The sequence below is a fragment of the Drosophila obscura genome, unplaced genomic scaffold (genome assembly GCF_018151105.1).
Source record: "Drosophila obscura isolate BZ-5 IFL unplaced genomic scaffold, ASM1815110v1 contig_186, whole genome shotgun sequence".
Taxonomy (NCBI): domain Eukaryota; kingdom Metazoa; phylum Arthropoda; class Insecta; order Diptera; family Drosophilidae; genus Drosophila; species Drosophila obscura.
The window spans coordinates 160,679-185,144 of record NW_024542774.1 but is presented as its reverse complement, the minus strand read 5'-3'; the positions used below and the strand labels follow the sequence as shown (position 1 = coordinate 185,144).

The 24,466-nt window shown below is 43.4% G+C and overlaps 3 protein-coding genes across 5 annotated transcripts in view; 2 read left to right on the top strand and 1 right to left on the bottom strand.

The window, feature by feature from the left end:
• The first annotated feature begins 4,339 nt into the window (after positions 1 to 4,339).
• LOC121403800 (paramyosin-like) lies at positions 4,340 to 7,187 on the top strand. The gene is made up of 4 exons (XM_041593125.1): positions 4,340 to 4,382; positions 4,525 to 5,078; positions 5,134 to 5,298; positions 6,942 to 7,187. Exons 1-4 carry the CDS (start codon positions 4,340 to 4,342, stop codon positions 7,185 to 7,187), a joined length of 1,008 nt encoding a protein of 335 aa, XP_041449059.1.
• On the top strand, positions 4,496 to 9,491 carry LOC111081603. Of its 3 annotated transcripts, XM_041593075.1 has the most exons (4): positions 4,496 to 4,868; positions 7,131 to 7,991; positions 8,064 to 9,312; positions 9,367 to 9,491. In XM_041593075.1, exons 2-4 carry the CDS (start codon positions 7,188 to 7,190, stop codon positions 9,474 to 9,476), a joined length of 2,163 nt encoding a protein of 720 aa, XP_041449009.1. In that variant the 5' UTR covers positions 4,496 to 4,868; positions 7,131 to 7,187; the 3' UTR covers positions 9,477 to 9,491. The 3 variants fall into 3 exon arrangements, with proteins under 3 accessions (XP_041449009.1, XP_041449008.1, XP_041449010.1); XM_041593074.1 differs by lacking the exon at positions 4,496 to 4,868 and having other exon boundaries at positions 6,849 to 7,991; XM_041593076.1 differs by lacking the exons at positions 4,496 to 4,868; positions 9,367 to 9,491 and having other exon boundaries at positions 6,849 to 7,991; positions 8,064 to 9,365.
• Positions 9,492 to 20,970: 11,479 nt separating this feature from the next.
• LOC121404126 overlaps positions 20,971 to 24,466 on the bottom strand; it is a 43,547-nt gene continuing 40,051 nt past the window's right edge. Inside the window, exon 2 of the mRNA XM_041592993.1 lies at positions 20,971 to 21,659. Coding sequence (XP_041448927.1) covers positions 21,008 to 21,391 — 384 coding nt within the window. The 5' untranslated portion in view covers positions 21,392 to 21,659 and the 3' untranslated portion in view covers positions 20,971 to 21,007. The remainder of the gene's footprint in view (positions 21,660 to 24,466) is intronic.

Genomic DNA, 24,466 nt, shown 5'->3' with positions numbered 1-24,466 from the left:
GGGATCTCGGGCCGTGTAGGAGACGCCATTTCCCAAAACAACGGCCTAAATTATAGTTGTGAGGAATGCCGTGCTGTGGAAAACGACATGCGTTCGTTCATGAGGCAGACGCGGAGTGGCTTCAAAGAGCTGATCGTAGGCTTTAAACAGCAATATGATCGGCTCTTGGCCATGAAAACTCAGTTCAGCAGTTTACAGCTGCCGGCATCTGAAAAACTTACTCCGACCACTCCCTTAGTGCAGCGGTTGATTACGTTTGCTACTCCAAGGGCAACGATCGCTGCTGGTGATGCAGATTCGGGAGCCGAATGCGTCACTTCGGAGAGTATGCTGTTCGAAATGTCTGTAGAGTCCGTGTCCAGCGAGTCCGCACCCAACCCCTTAACTATCCCCTCAGTTTCGCTCCCACCAGCTAATAGATGTCCAGGACCACCGGATACTGCCAACACAGGTACTAGGCCTGTGGTGCCAAAACCACTGGTAGGAGTCCCACCAAAGCGACAAGTTTTTGTCTCGCGGCTAGCCCCTGACCTCACATCCAATGATGTGACCGCTTTTATAAAAAGCAAAATAAAAGCCGTTGGCTTAAAGGTGGAAAAATTTAATATTTCTTACGTCAGGGAGATATCTTCCTTCAAGATAAGCGTCTCCCCAACTCAATTTGAAACCATTTGTTCCGCCAAGCTTTGGCCAGAGCATTTGGTGGTTAAAGAGTTTAAGAGTTTCCTAGCATTCAGACCAGTGCTCCATCTCCATCCTCATCTTCCACCTCTACTTCCACCCATCCAAAAAACTAACTTCCTCTCTTGTAGTTACCTACCAGAATGCTAGAGGCTTGCGTAGTAAGCTCAGCACTCTTTTCCTTGAGAGTCTCGCATTCTCATCCCACGTTATTGTGTTCACCGAGACCTGGTTAAAGCCGGACATCCTTAGTTCCGAAGTTTTGGCAGGTCGGTACACAATTTTTAGAAATGACCGTTTGTCTCGACGTGGATGTGGGGTCCTTATTGCAGTGGACTCAAACTTCACGTCGGAACATTTCATGGTCCAGGTTCAACAAGACCTGGAATTCCTGTGCGTAAAACTGATTCTCCCAGGCTTTTCCATTTTCATTACTTGCTCGTATATTCCACCTTCCTCGGATATCTTAATATACGAGCATCACCTGTCCGCTTTAAAAACTGTTTCTTTTCTCGCTATCAGATAAAGACCATATGATAGTTCCTGGTGTTTTTAATTTGCCAGGTACTGTTTGGTCTTCGGTAAACGAGTCTAATAACCTTGTGCCCATGTCACGACATGACTTAACGACGGCTTGCTAGACCTATCCCTGTCTCAAGTCAACCATGTGAAAAATTCCTTGGGTCGATTGCTTGATCTGTGCTTTGTCTCGGATCCGACCATAGCGTTGTTAACCCGAGCCGTTCCGCTCAGTATACCTAAAGACTCCTACCATCCTACATTCGAAGTGTCGATATTGGCCCTACTGTATTGGATCGGCTATCTGAACGTGTCCGCTGCTTTCATAAAGCCGAGTTTACGAAGCTGAATAACCTTATTAGGGATTTTGATTGGTCCGCTCTGTACTTGTGCACTGACGTTATGAAAGGCACAAGCATTTTTTACAATGTACTTGATACATTTTTTGATTCTTGTGTCCCACTTTCTTGTCCGGTTAGATCTGGAAAGCCTCCTTGGTTTACCAAAGAGTTATCCAGTCTAAAAAATTTAAAATCAAGAATTTATAAAAAATTTCGAGAAGTTGGTTCTCCCTCTTCTCTTTCTCACTATGTAATAGCTCGGTCAAATTTCTCCGTTCTTAACAGTCAATGCTATAAAGACTACCTTTCTCGATGCAGGATACGATTTTCACAGGACCCTAAACAGTTTTACAGCTTTGTAAATAGTAAGCGTTGAACGTCCGCACATCCATCCTCGTTATCTTTTCCCAATATGTCAGCAAACAATGATCAGGCAATTGCCGATCTTTTTGCCAAATTATTCCAAACAACCTATTCTTATGAAAGCTACTCTGGTCAGCCGTATCCATACAGCTTACCAAGGTCGAATGGCATCTTCAGCCCCTTGTTAAATGAAAGCTCACTGCTTCATGATCTTCGACTAGCTAAGCCGGTGTTTTCACCAGATCCCGACGGAGTTCCCGGCTGTGTACTTAGGTACTGTGCCGACGCTCTGTGTGGACCCTTGCTTAAACTATTCAGCCTATCCATTAACTCTTCATGCTACAACTTATATCTAAGTTATCCGCTATTCCTAAAATGTTTGAAAAAATTTTAACTCCGCATTTACAACATCTCTGCAAATCACTTATATCTCCGTCCCAGCACGGATTTATAAGGCGACGATCAACAACCAAAAATTGATTAGAGTTTACCTCTTTTATCATTAAAGGCTTTCAAGGTAACTTGCAGACGGATGTCATTTACACTGATTTTAGTAAGGCATTCGATTCTGTAAGCCTTTTAGCACAAAAACTTGACCTTTTAGGGTTTCCGCCTCATCTTTTGAGATGGATTTCTAGCTACCTTCGTTCTCGGTCTCAAAGAGTCCTCTTCAAAAACTCCTTCTCTTCACCTGTTAAGTACCACAGGGCAGCCATCTAGGCCCCCTACTATTCACACTCTTTATTAATGATCTGCCTTCAGTATTAACAAACTTTCGAGTACTCATGTATGTCCAGTATAAGGACATTTCATTTCACTCTTGCTTGCAATCCCATCTTAATAACTTTCAGTCATGGTGTTGTGCAAATATGTTACACCTAAATGCCTCGAAATGCAAAGTAATGACATTTCATCGCTTCAGCCCCCTTTCGGCTCCCTATAGCCTCTGCGGTGGTTCTCTTGAGAGAATTACCTTGGTTGATGATCTTGGTGTTAAATTAGACCCAAAGTTGAAGTTTTCTGAACACATTTCTACCATGGTAGATAAGGCCATGGGTGTGCTTGGGTTTATAAAGAGGTGGTCAAAGGAATTTGACGACCCCTATATAACGAAGACTCTCTACATCTCGCTGGTTCGTCCGATTTTAGAATACGGCTCTTGTGTATGGTGCCCCCAGTACAAAGTACACCAGGACCGTATAGAATCAGTCCAGAAAAACTTTTTACTTTTTGCTCTGCGTGGCCTTAACTGGGATGCAGGTGTGAGACTGTCATCTTATCCTCGTAGATTGCTTTTAATAAACCTTCCAACCTTAGTCGTAGAAAAATGCTTGTTGTGATTTTTATGCACAACCTGATCAAGGGTGACGTAGATAGCCCTGACTTGTTGAGCCGCATAAACTTTACGATTCCTATTAGATATACTAGAAACTTCATTCTTTTGTTCCTTCCGCTTTGTAGATCGAATTATTCCTTGCACGAACCATTTAGGGTCCTTTGCTCGGACTTCAATTCCCCCTTACCACATAATATCAACTGCTAATTCCCTTCCTCTTCTTAAATCACTAATACTAACATACCTTTCCCGTAATTAGTTATATTTTTTAGCTATCTTTGCATGTTTAGCTCTTTGAGTTGTGTTTAGCTCTAATTTTCCTCGAATTTTAGTCTAACACCTATCTTTCCTGCATGCTCGCGATCGGTTCGGTAACACGCGTCGCGCGTCATGCGGCAGCGCCCCTCGGTCGGTTGGGCGGGAGGAGGGCTGCGTTTCTGCCTGGGTTCCGCGCGTAACAACGTCCAGACAAAAAAAAAGCAGGCAGTCCATAAGCCCCAACCCAAGAGGCTGTACTAGGCAGTCCATCAGCCCAAACCCAAGACACTGCACTAGGCATTCACAAACGCAAGACACTATACTAAGCAGTCCACCAGCTCACAACACGACCAGCGAGACCAGCAGGTCTCGAAATTGTAAGCAAGTAAAACGAATAAAAGCATTAATAATAAACAAAAACCACAAAAGCTACCGCGTCATCATTCTTCCCACCTTGCCTACTGCTCTTTCGGACATAGCGAGGCCAGCCCCGAGCCTTTAGTTCCCATACATCTGCAAATTTCTTGTAGAGGACCCTGGACAGGCTGAAGCATATCCCAGCCTGAAATAGGTATCTTACAAATTTAGGGCGGGTGCGTGCAAGCTCTGGACTTAGAACAGCTTAGCTAAGCTTGAGCCAGTGCAGTGCAGCGCACTGCTCTTCCTTTCCGATTAGATCCTTAGATCGTATTTAAACAGATCAAAAGGCCAGGTCGTTCTCCTTAGGAAATTTCTAGGCTGTGGATCCGTTCTAGTGTTCACAAAACTCTTGGCGGACAGGGACAAACGCTGCTTGCAACAGTTGCTGCAATGTGTCCAGAAATTGGATCTTGATGCCATGATGCCGTCAGCCGAACAGGTGTGTAGCAAGCTCGGGCCACTATGTCAGTTCTCGAACTGCCAAGTCCCAGCCAAGCCAAGCCCCAGGGATATGCCATATATTTATTTTAAAATTACTAATACATGCACTTGAACTCGATACACAAAAAATTAAATAAAATTTTTTGGTATTCCGTTTTTCGACAGACCAAAGCAGATCAGCGTCTGCGGCATACACAGAGCCACCAGCGGATTGTAAGAGAGAGGTGCTGCGGGAGAAAGAGGCGCGAGAGAACGCCCTGCTAGAGGAGGCCAAGTGTGAGTTCGAGGAGGCGGAGAACGACACGCGGTTGCATTTGCAGCGCAACGAGGTGGAACTGGAGATCACACGGCAGCGGAACGAGGAGCTAGAGTTCAGCAAGGACGCATTGGGGGCCAAGTACAAGGACTTCCGCGCCGATTGCCTGATACTGAGAGCGGATTTGGGTGCAGCGGAGACGCAATTGGAGCATCTGCACGAGGAGCGTCAGCGAACGAAGCGACAATTGGAGGTACTGCGTCGATCTCTGCAGTTCCAAATACTCGCAGCCAAGAATCCTGAGGACATGGGGCAGCCAGAGATGGAGCATAAACAGCAACTCTTTTCGAGGCGACGCAAGCGGAAGAGTGCTCAAACGGTTCATCTGGAGCCGCATCTTTCACGGCCGAGTGCGCCGCCGTGCGCTGCAGCGGAGTCTGTCGAGCAACAGCTTCTACTCGATGTCTTCCCTTCACACCGTCCACTCGGATACATCGATGCTTTCCTTCCGTTCGCAGCATGCGAGTTTGGAGGCAGCGCCAACTGCCACGGCCGACTACGTGTCCATTGTCCAAACGGAGTCAATATCCACTTGCGTCCAGGCGGTGCAGACCGAGCTCGAGACCTCAGATGTGACCGTGTGGATGTGGAGCAGCGTCTGCTGCTGCTGCCGGAGCGGTGGGGTGGGGTGGCCTATTCCTAAGGTAGAGGTAGCTAATAAATATTAAAAATTTCGAATTAAATCAGTTGCGTGGAATGAGTACGAACCAAGCTTAACCAGCGCTCTCTGTGTCACCCATCTGCGTTGTGTCTGCTGTGTGCGAAGTCTACTTTGTCCCTGTCCCAGCACAATCAACAGTGTGCTCTGCCCGCATATGTAAATTGATTCTCTGTTGCAAGCAGCTAGACAGCTACTTCGATTCGAGGTTTGTGTCGTTCTGAGTACTCTGATTGAATGAAACTGACTGAAGGGGAAGGACCAATCTCAGTGACAAGAGCAGCCTCAGCCTCCTAGATATATTTATTGCAGTATCCATTTCCGAAGCAGCTGGCAATGATTTTCCTTTCATTTGAGAGACATTTCATTTCTGTCGAACGTCTTGGCAATGACACCGAGCCCGTGTCTGTGCCTGTGCCCATGCCCATGCCAGAGCCCTTGCACTCCTAATATTTGAAGTGGCTTATAGCGTCGAACGTATTAAGCTTTCACCCAAAAGCAGGCTACAAGGTCCAAGTCGGGAAGTGCATACAATATAAATATCGCTGTACATAAGCGAAGAAAAAACGAGAAGGAACGTGTGAGTCGCTTCTAGGGACGCGACTCTACTTATACCCGTACTCAGTCAGTATATACATTTTTGAGCTTGATTTTTTTGAATTTTAGAATTAAAAAAAAAATTTTACATTTTACATTTTTTTGCTACATTTGTTATCTACATCTCATCTACAATGTCTATTCTACATCTAACATGTAGATTGTACATGTATCATTTAGATTCTACATCTCCTCCGCTAGGGGTTGCTCGCGCACTGAACGCGGCAGAGTGTGCGAGCGAGAAGGAAAATGAGTTGCGTTGTCGTTGGTGGGAGGGGGAGGGGAAGCAACTGAAAATAATTTCTTCATTCTGGCTATAATTATGATCCGATCTGATTCAGATTCGGCAATCTGGTAGATATGAGCATTCTCTACGATACTGCGGTTTTAGTTTTATCGTATCTTTAAAACTGTGCCTGCCACAGATTTTCGTCCCTTGTGGTGCCGGAAGGGGGCGGGGCGAAATTTTGAAATACACTTGTAGCAGTGTGATATCACATGAATCTGAAAACCAAATTTGGTTTCTCTAGCTCTTATAGTCTCTGAGATCCAGGCGCTCAATAAGACGGACGGACGGACAGACGGACGGACAGACGGACATGGCTATATATACTCGGCTATTGATGCTGATCAAGAATATATATACTTTATGGGGTCGGAAACATTTCCTTCTCTGCGTTGCACACATCCACTTTTACCACAAATCTAATATACCCCTTAACTCTTTTTTGAGTACGGGTATAAAAAAACTCTTGGCGGGACAAACGCTGCTTGCAACAGTTGCTGCAATGTGTCCAGAAATTGGATCTAGATGCCATGCCGTCAGCCGAACAGGTGTGTAGCAAGCTCGGGCCACTATGTCAGTTCTCGAACTGCCAAGGCCCAGCCAAGCCAAGCCCCAGGGATATGCCATATATTTATTTTAAAAAAATTACTAATACATACATTTGAACTCGATACACAAAAAACTAAATTAACGAGGCGGAGAACAACACGCGGTTGCATTTGCAGCGCAACGAGGTGGAACTGGAGATCCCACGGCAGCGGAACGAGGAGCTAGAGTTCAGCAAGGACGCATTGGGGGCCAAGTACAAGGACTGCCGCGCCGAGTGCCTGATACTGAGAGAGGATTTGGGTGCGGCGGAGACGCAATTGGAGCATCTGCACGAGGAGCGTCAGCGAACGAAGCGACAATTGGAGGCACTGCGTCGATCTCTGCCACTGCTGTTGATCTGTCGCCTGTTGGCTCTGGCCTAAATGGGCAACGACATATTCACCGCTAGTCCCAGTGCCCGCCTCTACTCCGGACAGTGTGCTGATATCGATGCCAAACCCGAGGACACACTCAAACAGAGCGAGAGTCCACGGCATAGCTGTGACGCGCGGGAGGTCAGCTTCCTGCGGGAAGAGGTCAAGGTGCTGCGCAGCCAGCTGAAGGATCTCGACGCACGCCACTACGAGGCCATGGAGTCGGCCGACTCGGTCTGGGCTGAACAGGAGCAGGAGCGCAAGGATTCGCATGCGGCAGCGGGCCTGAAGACCTGCCTGGTGCGACTGACCAAAGAAGTTCACGATCTGCTCGAGGCCCAGGAGCAGCTGGAGGTGGAGCAACAGATGGCCCTGGAGAACGAGAAGCGACGCTGCCAGGCGCTGATCGATGAACTCAGTTTCGCCAAGAAGCTGCAGGCGAGCACCGAGGAGGCGCTGAAGCAGGAGGCCGAAGCTCTGCGCAGCCAAATGTACGATCTGCGCAAGAGCTTCATGCACAACGAAGTCACCAATGGGGAGCTCAAAGAGGAGGTGGGCACGCTGGAGAACAAGATCCGGCAGATGGAGTCGCAATTGAAGGAGTCCGAGGAGCGTGCCCGCTGCCTGGAGGATGAGCTGCGCACCAAGGATAAGCTGTGCCAGCGCATGGAGCGTGAAATTGGAGTCTTCCCGGAGGGCTTTAGTCTCGCCCACGAGCTCTACGACAGTCCGGCCAAGCGGGCCAAACGAGAGGAGATCAAGGATTTGCAGTCCGCAAGCCTTCAACTGGGCTGTGTTCTGCGCGACATTGAGGTGGGTAAACAGGAGACGAGTGCCACATGTGGATGAGACTTATAGTTTTTTCTTTTCCCTCTCTCTTAACAGCGGCAGAGCGTGGCAAATATTCCCCCACACAAGGATTTCCAGTTGATAGCATGCAGCGTGAAGCAGCTGGCGGACCAAATACTCGCAGCCAAGAATCCGCCCGAGGTGAGTACCATGTTTTCCTGCCCCTCCAATGAGACGCTCACTGCAGCAGAAGAAGCAGTGGTTGAAGGTGATCTGCGCGGTGTGGGTGGAGCAGCTGTGGGTCAAGTGTCCAGCCACGGGTCTGCCAAAACGCTGCCAGCACTACGCAGATATCGACGTTTGCATGCTGCTGCTAATCCGAGCAAGACCAAGGATAGATCAGAGCAGATCAGCGAGGCTCTCGACAGTCCCAATGGGTTGCTTCTTGTTGGCACGGAGCTTCTCGGCGAGCCTCCTGTGTCCATGGAGACTCTCTGCGAGTTTCCTGCCCCAGCATTCAACGAGGTTCCTGGCTTAACCATGGAATCATTCTTCGTCGCTGATGACATGGAGCAGCCAGAGATGGAGCATATACAGCAACTCGATTCGAGGCAACGCAAGCGGACGATGCCCAAATGTACCGACATCTGTAGCCGCATCTATCGCGGCCGAGTGCGCCGCCGTGCGCTGCAGCGGAGTCTGTCGAGCAACAGCTTCTACTCGATGGCTTCCCTTCACACCGTCCACTCGGATACATCGATGCTTTCCTTCCGTTCGCAGCATGCGAGTTTGGAGGCAGCGCCAACTGCCACGGCAGACTACGTGTCCTTTGTCCAAACGGAGTCAATATCCACTTGCGTCCAGGCGGTGCAGACCGAGCTCGAGACCTCAGAGTGTTACACTCAATGTGACCGTGTGGATGTGGAGCAGCGTCTGCTGCTGCTGCCGGATCGGACGCGCCGATTTGTGGAGCTGCTGCAGTGCGAGGCGGAGGATGTGCAACGCTTCAGGGCCAGTCTGCTACAAATGTGGGAGAGCAGCGAGTCCTTTCGCGAACACATCGAACTGGTGCAGGATCTGTACTGGGCACAGCTGCCGCCACCCGTGGAAAGCTTGGAGGTATTTGCCAGTGCGATGGGAGCTGTGCGCGACTTGGCAGCGACCATGCAGCCGAAGTCTTCATTTACGCTGAAAAAGATCGAGCAGCGTTTCAACGATCGCGTGCTGCACTTGCACTGCGAGATGGCGAAGAAAACCGAGCCGGAAAATCCGGTAAAGGCGATGCAGCAAATGGGTCTGGTCTTCACGCATGTTGCACGACTAAATCCTTTATTCGAGTTATTGGGTATAGCGTGTAATCCGAAAAAGGAGTCAGCCAATATATAAATTTTAATTACAGAGCTGCTGATTCGTTTGTCTATCGGTGCGGCTATCGATTCCTTTCGTTTGTCTATCGGTACGCTTATAGTTGGGTGGGGTGGCCTAGAGTTTACTTTCGCTCTTCCCTGATCAGTGTGCGTGCGCCACCTGGCGGAGTGAGCGAGATATAACGGCCGCATGCTGATTCCTTTTGTGGGTAAGAGTCAAACAAAGAGCCGTAGAGGTAGCTAATAAATATTAAAAATTTCGAATCAAATCAGTTGCGTGGAATAAGTACGAACCAAGCTTAACCAGCGCTCTCTGTGTCACCCATCTGCGTTGTGTCTGCTGTGTGCGAAGTCTACTTTGTCCCTGTCCCAGCACAATCAACAGTGTGCTCTGCCCGCATATGTAAATTGATTCTCTGTTGCAAGCAGCTAGACAGCTACTTCGATTCGAGGTTTGTGTCGTTCTGAGTACTCTGATTGAAAGAAACTGACTGAAGGGGAAGGACCAATCTCAGTCACAAGAGCAGCCTCAGCCTCCTAGATATATTTATTGCAGTATCCATTTCCGAAGCAGCTGGCAATGATTTTCCTTTCATTTGAGAGACATTTCATTTCTGTCGAACGTCTTGGCAATGACTCCGAGCCCGTGTCTGTGCCTGTGCCCATGCCCATGCCAGAGCCCTTGCACTCCTAATATTTTAAGTGGCTTGTAGCGTCGAACGTATTAAGCTTCCACCCGAAAGCAGGCTACAGGACCAGTACCCAAAATGTATCTCAAATTGGGGAGAGAGAGAACGGTTGGGCTCAAGAGCAGCGAGCGGGAGTTCGGCCACCAAAAGAACCAGCAAGGCGAGGGGCACTTCGGGTTCGAATTGGGGAGAGTGGGTCTCAGGTCGTGGATCGAGGTTTGCTCGTTCTGAAGAGTTCTAGTAACGTATAGAGCCGGACAGAAAATATTGGTCCAAGTCGGGAAGTGCATACAATATAAATATCGCTGTACATAAGCGAAGAAAAAAAAACCGTGTGTTTGTGCCAGATTCGGTAGGACCAAAGCTAAAAAAGTGCCAGTTCCCGATCCTCCGCTACTTAACGTCGAGCACAGGGGTGAGTGAAGCAAATGGGCTGTGCATGAGTATGTCAGCCTATATATGTCTGTATGTGCTTGCACAGTGGTGCCGTCAGCGACGAACATGCCCCGAAATTTGGCTTGAAGTCGTTTTATGTTTATGTTTGTGCTTGCGGCAGGGGAATAAATAATCAATTAATTGCAAGCGCACACACAATCGCTTTTGGCTCTGTTTGTAGTATAAGTTTAAAAATGTTTAGCTATAAGAAGTCAGAATTAAAATTGTTTGTTTTAGTAATATAATGAATTGCTAGCGTCCTAATATTCGGGGACCAGCATTTTTCTGCCTTTCTTTGAGAAAAGTGATGTTCTAGACGGTTTGTCAACGATTGACATATCATTCTCGGCGGGTCCAGACAAGGTACCAAGTTGTATTTTAAAACACTGTGCCCAGTCCTTATCTTTTCAACCTATCATTGGAACGGTCCTGTCTTCCAGTGATTTGGAACGAATCCTATATCATTCCGCTTCACAAAAAGGGTTCAAGATCTCACATTTAGAACTACCGAGGTATTGCTAAGCTTTCCGCCATTCCAAAGCTGCTTGAGTTCCTCATTACCAGGCAATTGCAACACCTATGCAGGAGTCTGATATCTCCATCGCATCACGGATTTTTTAAACATCGATCAACATGGACAAACCTTCTCGAGTTCTCTTCTGCAATTAACCGAGGATTTCAAAGCTCCCTGCAAACAGACGTAATTTTCACGGATTTTAGCAAGGCTTTCGACTCCGTGAACGAATGGTTCTTCTCATTCACAAGCTTTCTTTAATTGGTTTCCCCACTAATCTTCTAAACTGGATTTCGTCATATCTTTCTAACCGCACACAACGTGTTTTGTTTACTAATGTGTTGTCGAATGTCGTTAATGTTAAATCAGGAGTGCCACAAGGTTTAACTGAGACTCGGATAGAATCTTGCCACCTTATCAATCGAGGCTACATCTTTTAGACCTCCCTTCTTTGCGCCATCGCAGAATTTGTAACGGCGTTATATTTGTACACAAGCTCCTAGTTGGGCTTGTTGACTCAGAAGCACTTCTTGGTCTGCTTGACTTTTCTGTTCCCCTTAGACCTACCCGTACCTTTCGTCCGTTTCGTTTACCATTCTGTAGGTCTAATTACGCTCAACACGACCCTTTTCGAATTTTATGCTCTAATTATAATAATCTTTATCACACCCTATCCCCTGAATTATCCCTTAAAATTATAGCCAGTAAGATATACCTGTTCTTACAATCCACTAATTTTTAATTATTTCCTATATCCACTTTTTTTTTTTTCCTTTAATTTTAATCATAATGTATGTTAGCAGATAATTGCTAGTCTTCAATAAATAAATAAATGCTGGGAAGGAGGGATCAATAATGGGAGTGGTTAGGAGGCCTCAGGATAGCCTTCCGGAAGGGATGATCGGACTAGCCGAAAGCGGTGATCATGGTAGGGTGGGCATATGTGGTCGCAACAACACCGTGACCTGAGGCTGTATGTATGTAGGTGTCCGTGTGCTTGGTTAGGTGTAGATTTACTCGTGTTTGTGTTTGTACCCAAGTCTCTTGCACGTGAAATATTAATGAAAGTGTTAAAAGTGAGGCGTCTTTAGCTGCAGCAATAGGCAGCAATGGAAAAGTGTGCTACGTTTGTCCCGGAACCCATGGATTGAAAGGGTGTCTAAAGTTTGAGGAATTGTCACCGTTACAACGTTACCAGGAGGTAAAGAAGCACTCGCTGTGCCTGATTTGCTTTAGTAAGCGACATACAACTAGAGGCTGTAGCGGTCCGCGGTGTAAGATTTGCAGCAAGCCTCACCATGAGCTCTTGCATCGAGAGGTACTAGAGGCACCTACGGAGTCAAAGCCCAAAGGACAGGCGGTGCAGGAACCGAGCTCACTACATAGCTCCTTGTTGTCTAGATCGTCCACAAATTTCCTTGCGACCGCGGTGGTTCAAATCAAAGATATAAGCGGAGGATATCGCAATTGCAGATGCGTATTAGATTCCGGTAGTCAATTAAATTTTTTGACGGCTAGGTTAGTCTGATGACCGGGCCTAGAAACGCGCGATTCATCCATGCAACTCAGTGGAATTGGCAATGCAACATCTCAAATTATTGGAGAGGTGCAAGCGACGTTTAAATCAAGAGTCACTAGATATATGGCGACCGAGAATTTTTTTGTGCTAGAGGAAATAACGCAGTATAACCCAACCAGCTCAGGAAGATTCCCGAAGTGGGTTCCACCCAAGGGAGTTACTCTGGCCGACCCTACATTCCAGCCCGAGTATTGACATGCTAGTGGGTGTCACTCTGTTCTTCCTTTCTTCCTTTCTTCCGAGCTTTTTTGGGGAAAGTCCCACCCCAGCCCGCTCTTTGCCTGCTTGTCACACGCCTGCTGCCCCTGCCACAGTTAACTCCACCTGAGCGAGCGAATGAGGTGGTGAGGGAGGGCGTTGTGGGCAGTGGGGAGTCGAGAGCCATTGAAGTGGCATCAGGGGGGGGGTGGCCGTGGGTAGAGTCGTGCTGCAGGTGCGTGCCGCGTTGCCGCGCGTGATTCCCCGTTGTTGCTGTTGCTGTTGTTATTTGTTTGTTGTTTGTTCGAGTGTGTTCCAAGTTTCCATTCTCGCCCGCTGGCTCTCGCACATATACATATATATGTAAAGAGTAAGGGTATCAAGCGGATAAGACATGACATTAATCTTAAGATACTATCGGTAAGATGTACCGATATAAGGTAGAAGGCGATAGCGCAAGGCGATAGGAAGAAGTCGATAGTCAGAGTCGGTTTTTGGAAGCAGCAGCGGAAAGTTGTACGGGAGTTATAAGAACAATTAATCAAGTTGAACTATTTTCTAAATCATGTAATCTCTAACTGTATTTGAACTATAAGCATAATAAACAATTCTATATTATAAATCTTACATATATATATATACATATATATTTTTTCAATTTTTTTTTTACTGTTTGCTGTACGATGCGTGCCACACAGCACAGCGCAGCGACTGTGCTACACGTCTGTACGCGTCTGCTCGAAAGGTGTTTAAACCCGCTTAAAAGCCGCTCAAGCAGCAGGACCAAGGAGCCAAGATCAAAGCAGGCCCACCAGGCCCAGGCCATAACGAGCTGAGAAACTTAACCAAAATCATCAGGCCAAAGGAGCTCAGCTCAGCTTTCACCTGTGCCTATGCAACTGCAACTGCCTCTGCCTCTCATTCTCACTCTGAGTCTCCCCCGATCTGCGCCCAGTGTCCCTGTGGAAAAGTCTGTGTCTGTGTGTTTGTTGTTTACCTTAATTAATGCACTGGCAAACGGTAAACGGACACAGATACAGTCGCAGCTACAGTTACAGTCACAGATACACAGAGACACAGACAACATAATTTGCCTTTGGGGCGCCACTCCAATCCACTCCAAGCTGCAGCCTCGAGCCGGAGAGTAGAAAGAGTAGCGGAGAGGCCTAAAGAGCTTGCAGCAGCAGCAGCAGGAGGAAGCAGGCAGCGGGCAGGCAGAAGGCAGAAGGGCAGCAGGGTAGCAGGAGGAGGAGAAGGAGAAGAAGGAGGTGGCGACTGCCTAAAAGCTTAAAGGAGGAGAAGGACGTAGGACGAGGAGCAGTGCATCTGCGGGCCCAGCTAATTAATATTTTAGCCAAGAACCGAAACAGAACTGTACTGAACAACTCCACTGCTGCTTACATAAGCCACTCGTACTTCAGTTTCTATTCCCATTCCCCAAACCATTAGCCACTTCTGCGAGGCAGGCTTTGCCACTTGCCGCATGCCCCTGTCCGATGCCCAATTCCAATTCCAACTCCAATTCCTTGCCACATCCATTTGTACTTCTTCGTTTGCGAGCCTGATAAACAAAAACTGGAAAATGGGAAATTGCTCATACGCCGCGTTGTCGCCGTCAAAAATGAAACAGTCAAAGGAGGACGAAAATGAAGAGAGAGAGTGAGTCAATGACGAGGAGAATGGGTACGGGTACGGATGGACAGGATACCAGATTAAAAGGAGCAGCAGACTGAGATGAAGCAGAAGAAATAGGCAACCAAAGGGAAGCTGGCCCAGAAGAATCTGTCCAAAAATAAGTTAAGCCAATGAAAAGTCAGTGAATTAATTCGAATAGAAATCATCCGAAGGAGAACAGTTCGTCGTCTATGAAGAATCAGCCGTAGTCGTCGCAGAGCCGAAGAAGAAGAAGCGTAAGCAATAAAGCAAAATGAGAGCCGCAGCAGGGTGCCTACACTGGGTGGGTAAAGTGGTGGTACGGGTACAGGGGCACATTAAATACGTGTAGAAGTACGAGTAACTGCTAAGGCAGCAGCTGAAACAAGAACAAAAAAAAAAGTTGACCCAATTTGCAATTCTAAATCGAAACCAAAGTCAAAGCTATACAAAAATAACAAAGAGCGGCGGGGTAGCGGTGTAGCGGGGGATCGGTTAGTACAAATAGACACACACACACAGAGAGAGAATATTGTTTCAGATGCAAATTTCAGACCTGCTGAGAGCAGTTGGCAGCATTTATTGAAACTCTTCTTGCAGCATTAGTTTGGCAACAATTGTTAGAGAAGAATTCTTCTGCTTTTTCTTTCAAAGTCGCAGTTTTACACTCTCTATAATATTTATATATTTAGTCCAGTTCTCCTCTTTGAGTATTTAAATACGTAAAAATAAAAAATTGCAAAAAACATTTCCTCACCATCCCATCATATATCCTGTTCTTCTTTGTCTTCTTTGGCTGCTCTATTCTCTGCCATCCTCTTCTCCTGCTGCTGCTCCCATTCCACTATGGGGAAAATTCCCATTTTTCGGGTATTTAGTCATTGTAGTAGACAGAGGACAGAAGAACCCGGGTAGTGTAGTACGCTTGGATGTTATAATTGTTATGATTGATTTTTATTTAAATGAAGCTTATATTTATACAAAATCGTTGGGGCGAGTTGCCTCCATGCAGGTGGGAAACAAAGCCCTGTTGCGTAAGGTTCCCACCGTCAATATGCAATATTAGGCGTCAGCTTTCGGTCAGCGGTGGTACCTGCCCAATGCCCGTTACGTAAGGTTCTCACGGTTTAGATGCAGACGCATCACTTTTGGGCAGTGACAATGACCGCCGCCGAAACTGCATCATATTGCAACTTGGCCTTGGGGTGGTGCTTAAATTGGTTAGGCCAAGCACACTGCATGAATACACTACACCTCCCTTTTTATAGGAATAACGTAATATAGTAATGGAGTTATTCTAAGGTGTTACAAGGTTTTACAAAGTGTGTTTGTGTGTGTTTAAATATATTTGTGTATGTATAAGTAATTTTATATAATTATTATTACATTTTTTTTTTTTCTATGCCCATGAAATGGTGAAAAAGAACCAATTGTTTATATTTTATTTTCTTTATATACTTTTAATCTATTTTTGTTTACGTTTGTGGTTTTATTTCTATCCTTTAATATGTAGTTATTCCTATCGTCTATTCCTATTACCTTATATGGGCCCCTATATTGGTTATCTAGTTTATGACCTGTGTCATTTTTAACTAATACTAAATCTCCTATATTTATTTGTATGCTATTTAGGTTCCTGTCATAATATGCTTTTTGTTTGGTTTTTGCTTTTTCTAATAATAATTTTGATCTATTCGTAGCTATCTGTAATCTATATTTTACTTCCTTATCGTATGCTTCATGGTTGTATACTGGACTAACCTTACCTTCTTCTAGAAAGTCATACGTTTGTGGTTTTTTACCAAAAACCAGTTCAAATGGGCAATACCCATGTACTGTTGATGGTGTTGTATTGTAGCAATATGTAAAGTACTTTAGCCATTCGTCCCAATCATTCTTTTCACTAGAGATGTACGAGCGAACATACTCGTTGAATGTTCGGTGTGTACGTTCTACTGCACCGAGTGTCTGATGGTGATGGGCTGTCGATGTTCTATGTTTAATTTTTAATAACTGGCATAATTCGGAAAAAATGCTGTTTTTATATTCTGTACCCATATCCGTTATGAGCGTCCTCATAGGACCATAGATAAGAATAAAGTTATTAAAGATACTACTGGCTACGACTTTAGCATGCTTGCTAGGGATCGGTATTGTAATAAGGTATTTAGTCAAATCGCATAGAATTGTAACGGCGTATTCATTATTATTTTCTGACCTTGGTAGGGGTCCTATTGTGTCGATCTGAACCGTATCGAATGCTTTCGCTGGCGTTGCAGTTAATTGCATTTCTTCTTTGTTGTGTTTGAGAGTTTTGTTCTTCAAACATTTGTCACAATGTTTGATATACTTTTTTATATCCCTTGTCATGTTTTTCCAGTTGTATTTTTCTCTAATCTTGGTAATTGTACGATTGACTCCCTGGTGGCCTCCAGTAATTGGGTCGTCGTGGAATTGTTTTAATATTTGCAAGTATGTTGTTTTTGGCGTTAACGCAATTGTTATGTCTGTAAGGTTTTTATTTCCCATTTCTTTAAATTCTTCTACCCGGGTATATTTAAATATTCTGTCTTCTAAGGACAGTTGTAATTTAGTGACGCCTAGATTACCGGCTTCTAAAGTAAGCCTCTTGAACAATTGTCCTAAGTCAATTTTCTCGTTAATAATCAGGTCATTCACTATAAATTGGCTACAAATTCGTTTTCCCTTTTTGAATAGTAAATTCGGAAGGGTCAGAATGAGCTCGACATGTCGTTTTACTTCTTTTTTATATAGCGCTTCATATATTTTTGGGACCTTAAGACTTTCTTTACCAGTCGTATTAAGAGTGTTTTTTGTTTTTACTTTTTCGGCTTCTGACCGTGTTGTTACTTTAAGTATTTGAGCTGCCTTGGCAGTTAAGTTTTTTAAATCTGATATTTCTATGCGGGATAGCGCATCCGCTACATAGTTTTCTTTTCCTGCTATGTACTCCACCACAAAATCATATTCTTCTAAATCTAATCGCATTCGTGTTAACTTAGACGACGGGTTTTTCATTGAAAATAGGTATGTTAATGGGCGATGATCTGTTTTCACCAGGAATTTTGTACCGTATAGGTATGGTCTGAAATATGTTATAGCCCAGTGAATTGCTGCTAATTCTTTTTCTATTGTTGATTTATTGGATTCGCCTTTTGTGAATGCCTTAGATGCATATGCAACTGGTAATTGCTTACCATCGTACTCTTGGCTTAGTACTGCTCCACATGCGAAACCGCTGGCATCTGTTGTTAAGCAAAATGATTTTTTGAAATCTGGGTATTGTAAGATTTGAGGGCTTATAAGAGCATTTTTAAGAAAATTGAAAGCTGTGTTGCACTCTTTCGTCCATATAAAGGGTGTATTTTTTCTACTTAATCTTGTTAAATTACGAGCTTGCTCTGCAAAATTTGGAATAAATCTTCTATAGTAGTTACAAAATGCAACAAACCTTTTTGTTTCGTCTGCTGATGTTGGTGTTGGGTAGTTTTGAATTAATGTGAACTTAGTGTCGTCTGGCAATATCCCTTTGTCTGTGCATTTATGGCCTAAGTATGTTACTTCGTGACTAAAAAATAAACATTTGTCTGGGTGCAACTTTAGATTGTATTTTCTGCAGATAGTGAACACATCTCTAAGGTTTTTTAACATGTGTTCTTCGGAACAGCCTAATACGACCAAGTCGTCCATGTATAGGAATGCCTGTGCAGGTGATAATCCTGCAAATGCCATGGTCATCATTCTTTGGAATGAGTTTGGGGCTATTTTGAGGCCGTAAGGCAATCTTTTGAATCTATATGTTCCGTTATCTGCCGTAAAAGATGTGACATTTCTTGACTTTTTCTCTAGTTCAATTTGGTGGAAACCAGATGTTAAATCTAAACAGGAGAAATATTTTGATCTTCCCAACTGGTCCAAAATATCATCTATTCTGGGCAGTGGGAACTTATCGGCTATTAGTTTTTTATTTATGCCCCTATAATCAACTACCATTCTCCATCGTTTTTGAGTTTTTCCTGGTAGTGATTTTTTTGGTACTAATAGCAATGGGCTGTTGTATGCTGATACTGAGGGCTCTATTATGTCATCTTTTATAAGTTTCTTTATTTGAATATTTATTTCGTCTTTTTGGCTATGGGGTATTCGATAGTTTTTTATGTAAACCGGCTCATCGTTTAATAGTTTTAATTCCTGTTTGTAAAAGTTGTTTACTGTTATTGGTTCACTCTCCATGGCAAATATATCAACGTATTCAGAACAGAGGGTATTCATTTCCTTTTTTATAAATTTCGGAAAATTCGTATTAAGTTTTTCCATAATTTCTTTATTTTTGTTTATTTTTATGTTTTTATTGTTAATTAGTTCATAATCCTCAAGGTTTTCCGTTTGAATATTTGCATCGGATACTGTGCAATTATTATCAGTTGTATTGATGATTCGGACAAAAGCTTGTTTGCTTGTGGTAATTGTATTTGCAATGAAGATGCCTTTGTGAATTTCCTGGTTCGGTATGAGAACTTCTTTGTGTTCTGAGCATATTTTCATTAAACGGACAACTTCGGACCTAGCTGGAATTGTTATTGTATTTATATGTTGTGAATTTTGCATAGGAATGGCTATGTCTTCGTGAAAGTCGTGTGGTCTCAAAGTTAACCAATCTTGATTATCTTCGTAATCTAGAATGCAATTATATTGGAAAGTCATCTTTGACAAGATGAAAAGTATGTTTTATTAAAATATTGCCGCATATCAAGTCCGCCTCCACTATTCCTAGCGTATTAATTGTTCCTTTCCCTATACCATTGAGGTTCGTTGTAATTGAATTATTTATTTGTATATTATTTGTAATTTCGCCAATTTTGAAAATTGAAATATCAGCCCCTGTGTCTACCAAAAACGTTGATACCGCATTGTTTAGTGAAGTTTTTGTTGATATAAAACTATTGAAATGTAAATTGAACACGAATATGGATTTTTTAGCGCTATTTATTTTTGTGGGGGAGTTTATGCGTTTTCCGCATTTTCTGTACTATCTACAACGCGGACATTTTGGTGGCCTCCTCGTCTATTATTTTGTTGATTATTTCCGTTTCGGTAATAGCCACCGTTATTGTACCGACCGTTGTAGTTTCCGCGGAACTGGTTATTACCACGACCTCGGGTACCCTGGAAACGGCCTCTGTTTCCACGATACCCCCTATTTGAATAGTACATTACGGTATCTGCTCGTCCAGTTGCTTCGGTGCAACTGGTAACGAATTTTGCTACCGCTTCGCTCATGGTCGAGAAAGTTCCAGCCTGCATGATAAGTTTGACCTTATCATTGGTGCAGTTTTGAATCATTGCCTTGACCGCCTGCTGGGTACTATATTTTTCTGCCTGCTCATGTGTCATTCCGTCAGAAATAAAAGCGCATTCCAGAGTTTTTGTTAATTGCTCAATTTCTTTTGTGTACTGGTTAGCGGTCTTACTCATCTGACGGATGTTCATTATTTTGGCAGTTATTGAATCTATTGATTCGCCTTTTACGTTTGTTTTAAGTCTATTTATAATGGATACAAGTGTGCATTCTGTACTAATTAAATTCCTAACAGCACCTTTAAGTTTGGTTTTTACCAATGACACTGCTGTGGCGTCATGTTCACCTTTGATGGTGTTAACCAAAGATAAGGCATCCAGAAAACTTTGTAGGTTTTCTGCCCTACCGTCAAACTCTGGGATGAGTTTGCTGGCTGTATTAAGAAATTCTATTATAGTTTGAGGCATATTTGAACCTGAAGGTTTTTCACCTTCTGAACTATCGTCGCTATCTGAACTATTTTGCAGCAGTTCTCGTGTGAAAACTGCTGGGTTATTTAGCGCGATTGGTATCACTAAATGCAAATGGTGTCTTTTGTTAATGTTCTCAAGGCACTCTGTTAGCCGTTTGAGAACATCTGTGACCTGGCCGTTATGGAGTTCAGAAAGGTTATGGTGGGCTGCTTTTATTAAGCATTTGATTTCGTTGTAATTGTGAACAACGATCTCAGTATGCTTAATTAGCGTTTGTCGCTTAATGCGCTTTGTCTTATTTAGACATTTATATGATTTATCAAATTCCACCCTGAAGTCTCTAATTTTTTGTCTTAATGTTTCCCATTCCATTCCGAGTGGTAGCTGGGTTGCAGAATTTTTATCAAGAGTTAAACTAGATTTTATCTAGTGCATCAGCGCGAGACATATACCTTTTTTTCAGGCTTCTATGATGCATGTTGTAAATTTTGATTATTAGATTTATTGCTGCCATGATTACTAATATTAACAGAAGAAACCACAATTCATTGATGCTATTTGTGTGATCGACAATTTGTATCTTGTTCACCACATTGGCATTGGGGTTTTCTACTTTTGATTGCGTTTTCCCCATTGTAATTATTAATATTTAGTATTTAAAAAAAAATATTTTTTTTTCTTAATTAAAATTTTTTTTTTTTTTTTATTTGTTTAATTGTTTAATTTTAGAAATATTTTTATTTTATCATTTTATTTAATACTTATACATATAAAAAGGAAAAATATTATATATATATATATAAATTTAAGAATTAATTTGGGGTGCTGGTTTGTTTGGCCAGCAGCCGTTTCTTCGCATCGCGAAGCGCCAGTTTGGTGGCGTCCAGCAGCTCTTTGTAGCGCCTCTGGTCATCCGGTGATCCTCGTGCGGCCTTTTCGCACTCGATTAGTAGGCGACGAGTGCGGATCAGGCGAGCCTGTTTTCCTCCTCTCCTTGCCTTCGGAACTGTTTTACTCGGGGTTGCTTCCTCGCTCCTTTGCTGCTTGGCTGTCTTCTGCCTTGCTTTGTATTCCTCGATGGTGAGTCTTTTTGGTCCTGACTCCGGGTACTGCTCCAGTACCTCCTCTATTCCTGGTGGGTCCTTCTGGATAGAAGGCTCCCCTGTCAAGAATTGTATCTCTCCTTCCGATGTCATGAATTTTTATTTATTGGTTAGACCTCGAGTCTTTTTAAGCAAAATGTAGAATGTAACCAAATTCCACCAAGGAGACTATGGACTCGTCTGTGAAGAGCTGCAGCTCCTTGAAGCGGCACAAAATATCCTTCAGGTAGAGGGTTTATGACTTCTTGTCGCCGTAGACGATGGTTCAGCACCTCATCGACACAGGACTCCACATTGATTTTTCTGCTGTTATCGACCTCCCCGGCAGATGCATTGGCACCCTTGAGATTGGTTTCTATATCTGTTATAAACGGTTTGGCTGATATTATTATATTATATATTATTATATTATATATCTGGCGCTATAACGCCGCTGATATATATATAATAATGGCAGGATCGCCATGTAGTAGACAGAGGACAGAAGAACCCGGGTAGTGTAGTACGCTTGGATGTTATAATTGTTATGATTGATTTTTATTTAAATGAAGCTTATATTTATACAAAATCGTTGGGGCGAGTTGCCTCCATGCAGGTGGGAAACAAAGCCCTGTTGCGTAAGGTTCCCACCGTCAATATGCAATATTAGGCGTCAGCTTTCGGTCAGCGGTGGTACCTGCCCAATGCCCGTTACGTAAGGTTCTCACGGTTTAGATGCAGACGCATCACTTTTGGGCAGTGACAATGACCGCCGCCGAAACTGCATCATATTGCAACTTGGCCTTGGGGTGGTGCTTAAATTGGTTAGGCCAAGCACACTGCATGAATACACTACATCATTTTCTCAAAGTATTAAAATTGGTTTTTATACCCGTACTCAAAAAAGAGTTAAGGGGTATATTAGATTTGTGGTAAAAGTGGATGTGTGTAACGCAGAGAAGGAAACGTTTCCGACCCCATAAAGTATATATATTCTTGATCAGCATCAATAGCCGAGTCGATAGAGCCATGTCTGTCTGTCCGTCTGTCCGTCTGACCGTCTGTCCGTCTGTCCGTCTTGTTTGACGCCTGGATCTCAGAGACTATAAGAGCTAGGGCAACCAAATTTGTTTACCAGACTCATGTGATATCACACTGCTACAAGTGTATTTCAAAATTTCGCCCCGCCCCCTTCCGCCCCCACAAAGAACGAAAATCTGTGGCAGCCACCATTTTAAAGATACGATAAAACTGAAAGCGCAGTATCGTAGAAAATAACCATATCTACCAGATTGCCGAATCTGAATCAGATCGGATCATAATTATAGCCAGAATGAAGAAATGAATTCTCTGTTGGTTCCCTCTCCTTCTCCAGCGCTGCTGACGCAACTGATTCTCTTTCTCGCTCGCACACTCTGCCGCGTTCAGTGCGCGAGCAACCACTAGCGGAGGAGATGTAGAATCTAAATGGAACACGTACAATCTACATGTTAGATGTAGAATAGACATTGTATATGTAGATGTAGATAGCAGTTGTAGCAAAAAAATGTAAAATGTAAAATTTTTTTTTTTTTTCCAAAATTCTACAAAATCATAAGCTGTATATACTGACTGAGTACGGGTATAAGTAGAGTCGTGTCCCCAGAAACGACTCACACGTTCCTTCTCGTTTTTTTTGGTAACATATTAAGAAAACTTCAAACTGTAAAGTCCAATACCAAACATGTTATATAACATAGAACTGTTAAGTTTAACAGCTGTTAAAGTCAGCTGTTGCTGTAGAAAAGCACTTGCTTTAAGATTGCAATATTTTTGCAGCCTATTTTCAAAATGCCACTATTCAAACGCGAAACATTCTTTTTGTGAAAATTAAAAAGGATAGCAATTACACGGGTTTTAACTATGTAATGGTTGGGAAGAAGAGCTCGTACTAAAATTTTGGAAGTGTGAAGAAGTCCCTGAACCAGTCGATAAGTTCACAGAGGAAGAAAAACAGTGCAAAGATTGTTTTGTTACGCATGTTAAGTAAGAGGCCTCGCGACATTTAGTGGTAGCTCTGCCATTCAAAAATCCTCAAATTGAATAAGGAGAAACTGATCAAATCGCTCTAACCAGGTTCCTAAACTTAGAGAAGAGGTTGAATCGTAGCCAAGCTCTGAAGGAACAATATGTTCAATTTAATGAAGAAAACAGCCAATTATTGCATTTAGAGGCAATAAGGACTACAGAGAAAAATAAAGTTGAATACTTCATGCCTCATCATCCGGTTATTCGCCCAGGTAGTGTAATGGATAACGATTTGTAGGATAGATGTTTTACCCAGAGATTGACCAGCACGCTATTATTCCGGCTACTGTCTCGTCGGCAAAAGGATGGTATTCTTTTCTTGTCAATTCTGAGACCTACGCGTATATATATATAATTTAAGAGCGTGCGAAGAGAAAACAAAACTGATGCCCGATAGACTCTATTTATACCCACACGTAACACAAACGAACTTACTCTTCCTCAGATGGTATAGAGGAACACGCCCACCCTTCCTAGGTCATATTTTTCCAGTGCTATCAAATCACTATGACCCCTTTATCAAGGCCGAAAACTACAGAGGCTGGGTATCGGAGATCATAAGATATTTTTTTTTATCTAAACATTATAAAATTGATTTATTAAAAGTAAAATTTATATTTAAATACTAAAATCTTAGCTCTAAACATTTATAACTACAATGATTCCCCCAGAAATATTCTGTCTAGTCAAACGTTTCATTTAATTCCCCTTCTTCGAAATTCTCTTTGCTTCCCCGCTATGCTGTACAACAGCTGATCGCTCTCTTCGGAAACCCCGCTCTGGGCTCGTTCCCTTATATGGTCATTGACCTATGTAAACTTATGCTTCTACTAAAATTTGGTATAAATGAAATAGATTCACATCGGTGAAACCGATTAGAAAAATTATAGGCCCTATTTAAATCTTACTCACTCTGTTGCGGTCCATCGGCGAAAGCGCTTTCACGATGTCTGCTGTTGGTTTGGAAGGTTAGCGATTTGTTAAATGGTTTTCACTGAATTCAATATTTCATTTTTTTTCCTTGCCTCCCAAAAAAAAATTCAAACTAAAGAGAATAACGCACTTAAATTTAAACTATTAACTAATTCTCTAAGTTATATCGTTCGAGGTTCTCCCTCCCTT

Coding starts and splice junctions, on each gene's coding strand:
- LOC121403800 (XM_041593125.1), top strand. CDS start 4,340: ATGCCGTCAGCCGAACAGGTGTGTAGCAAGCTCGGGCCACTAT. Junction 4,383..4,524: donor TAGCAAGCTCGGGCCACTAT/GTCAGTTCTCGA, acceptor GTTTTTCGACAG/ACCAAAGCAGATCAGCGTCT. Junction 5,299..6,941: donor GCTGCTGCCGGAGCGGTGGG/GTGGGGTGGCCT, acceptor TTGCATTTGCAG/CGCAACGAGGTGGAACTGGA.
- LOC111081603 (XM_041593075.1), top strand. CDS start 7,188: ATGGGCAACGACATATTCACCGCTAGTCCCAGTGCCCGCCTCTACTCC. Junction 7,992..8,063: donor GTGTTCTGCGCGACATTGAG/GTGGGTAAACAG, acceptor CTCTCTTAACAG/CGGCAGAGCGTGGCAAATAT. Junction 9,313..9,366: donor TCCTTTATTCGAGTTATTGG/GTATAGCGTGTA, acceptor TTTTAATTACAG/AGCTGCTGATTCGTTTGTCT.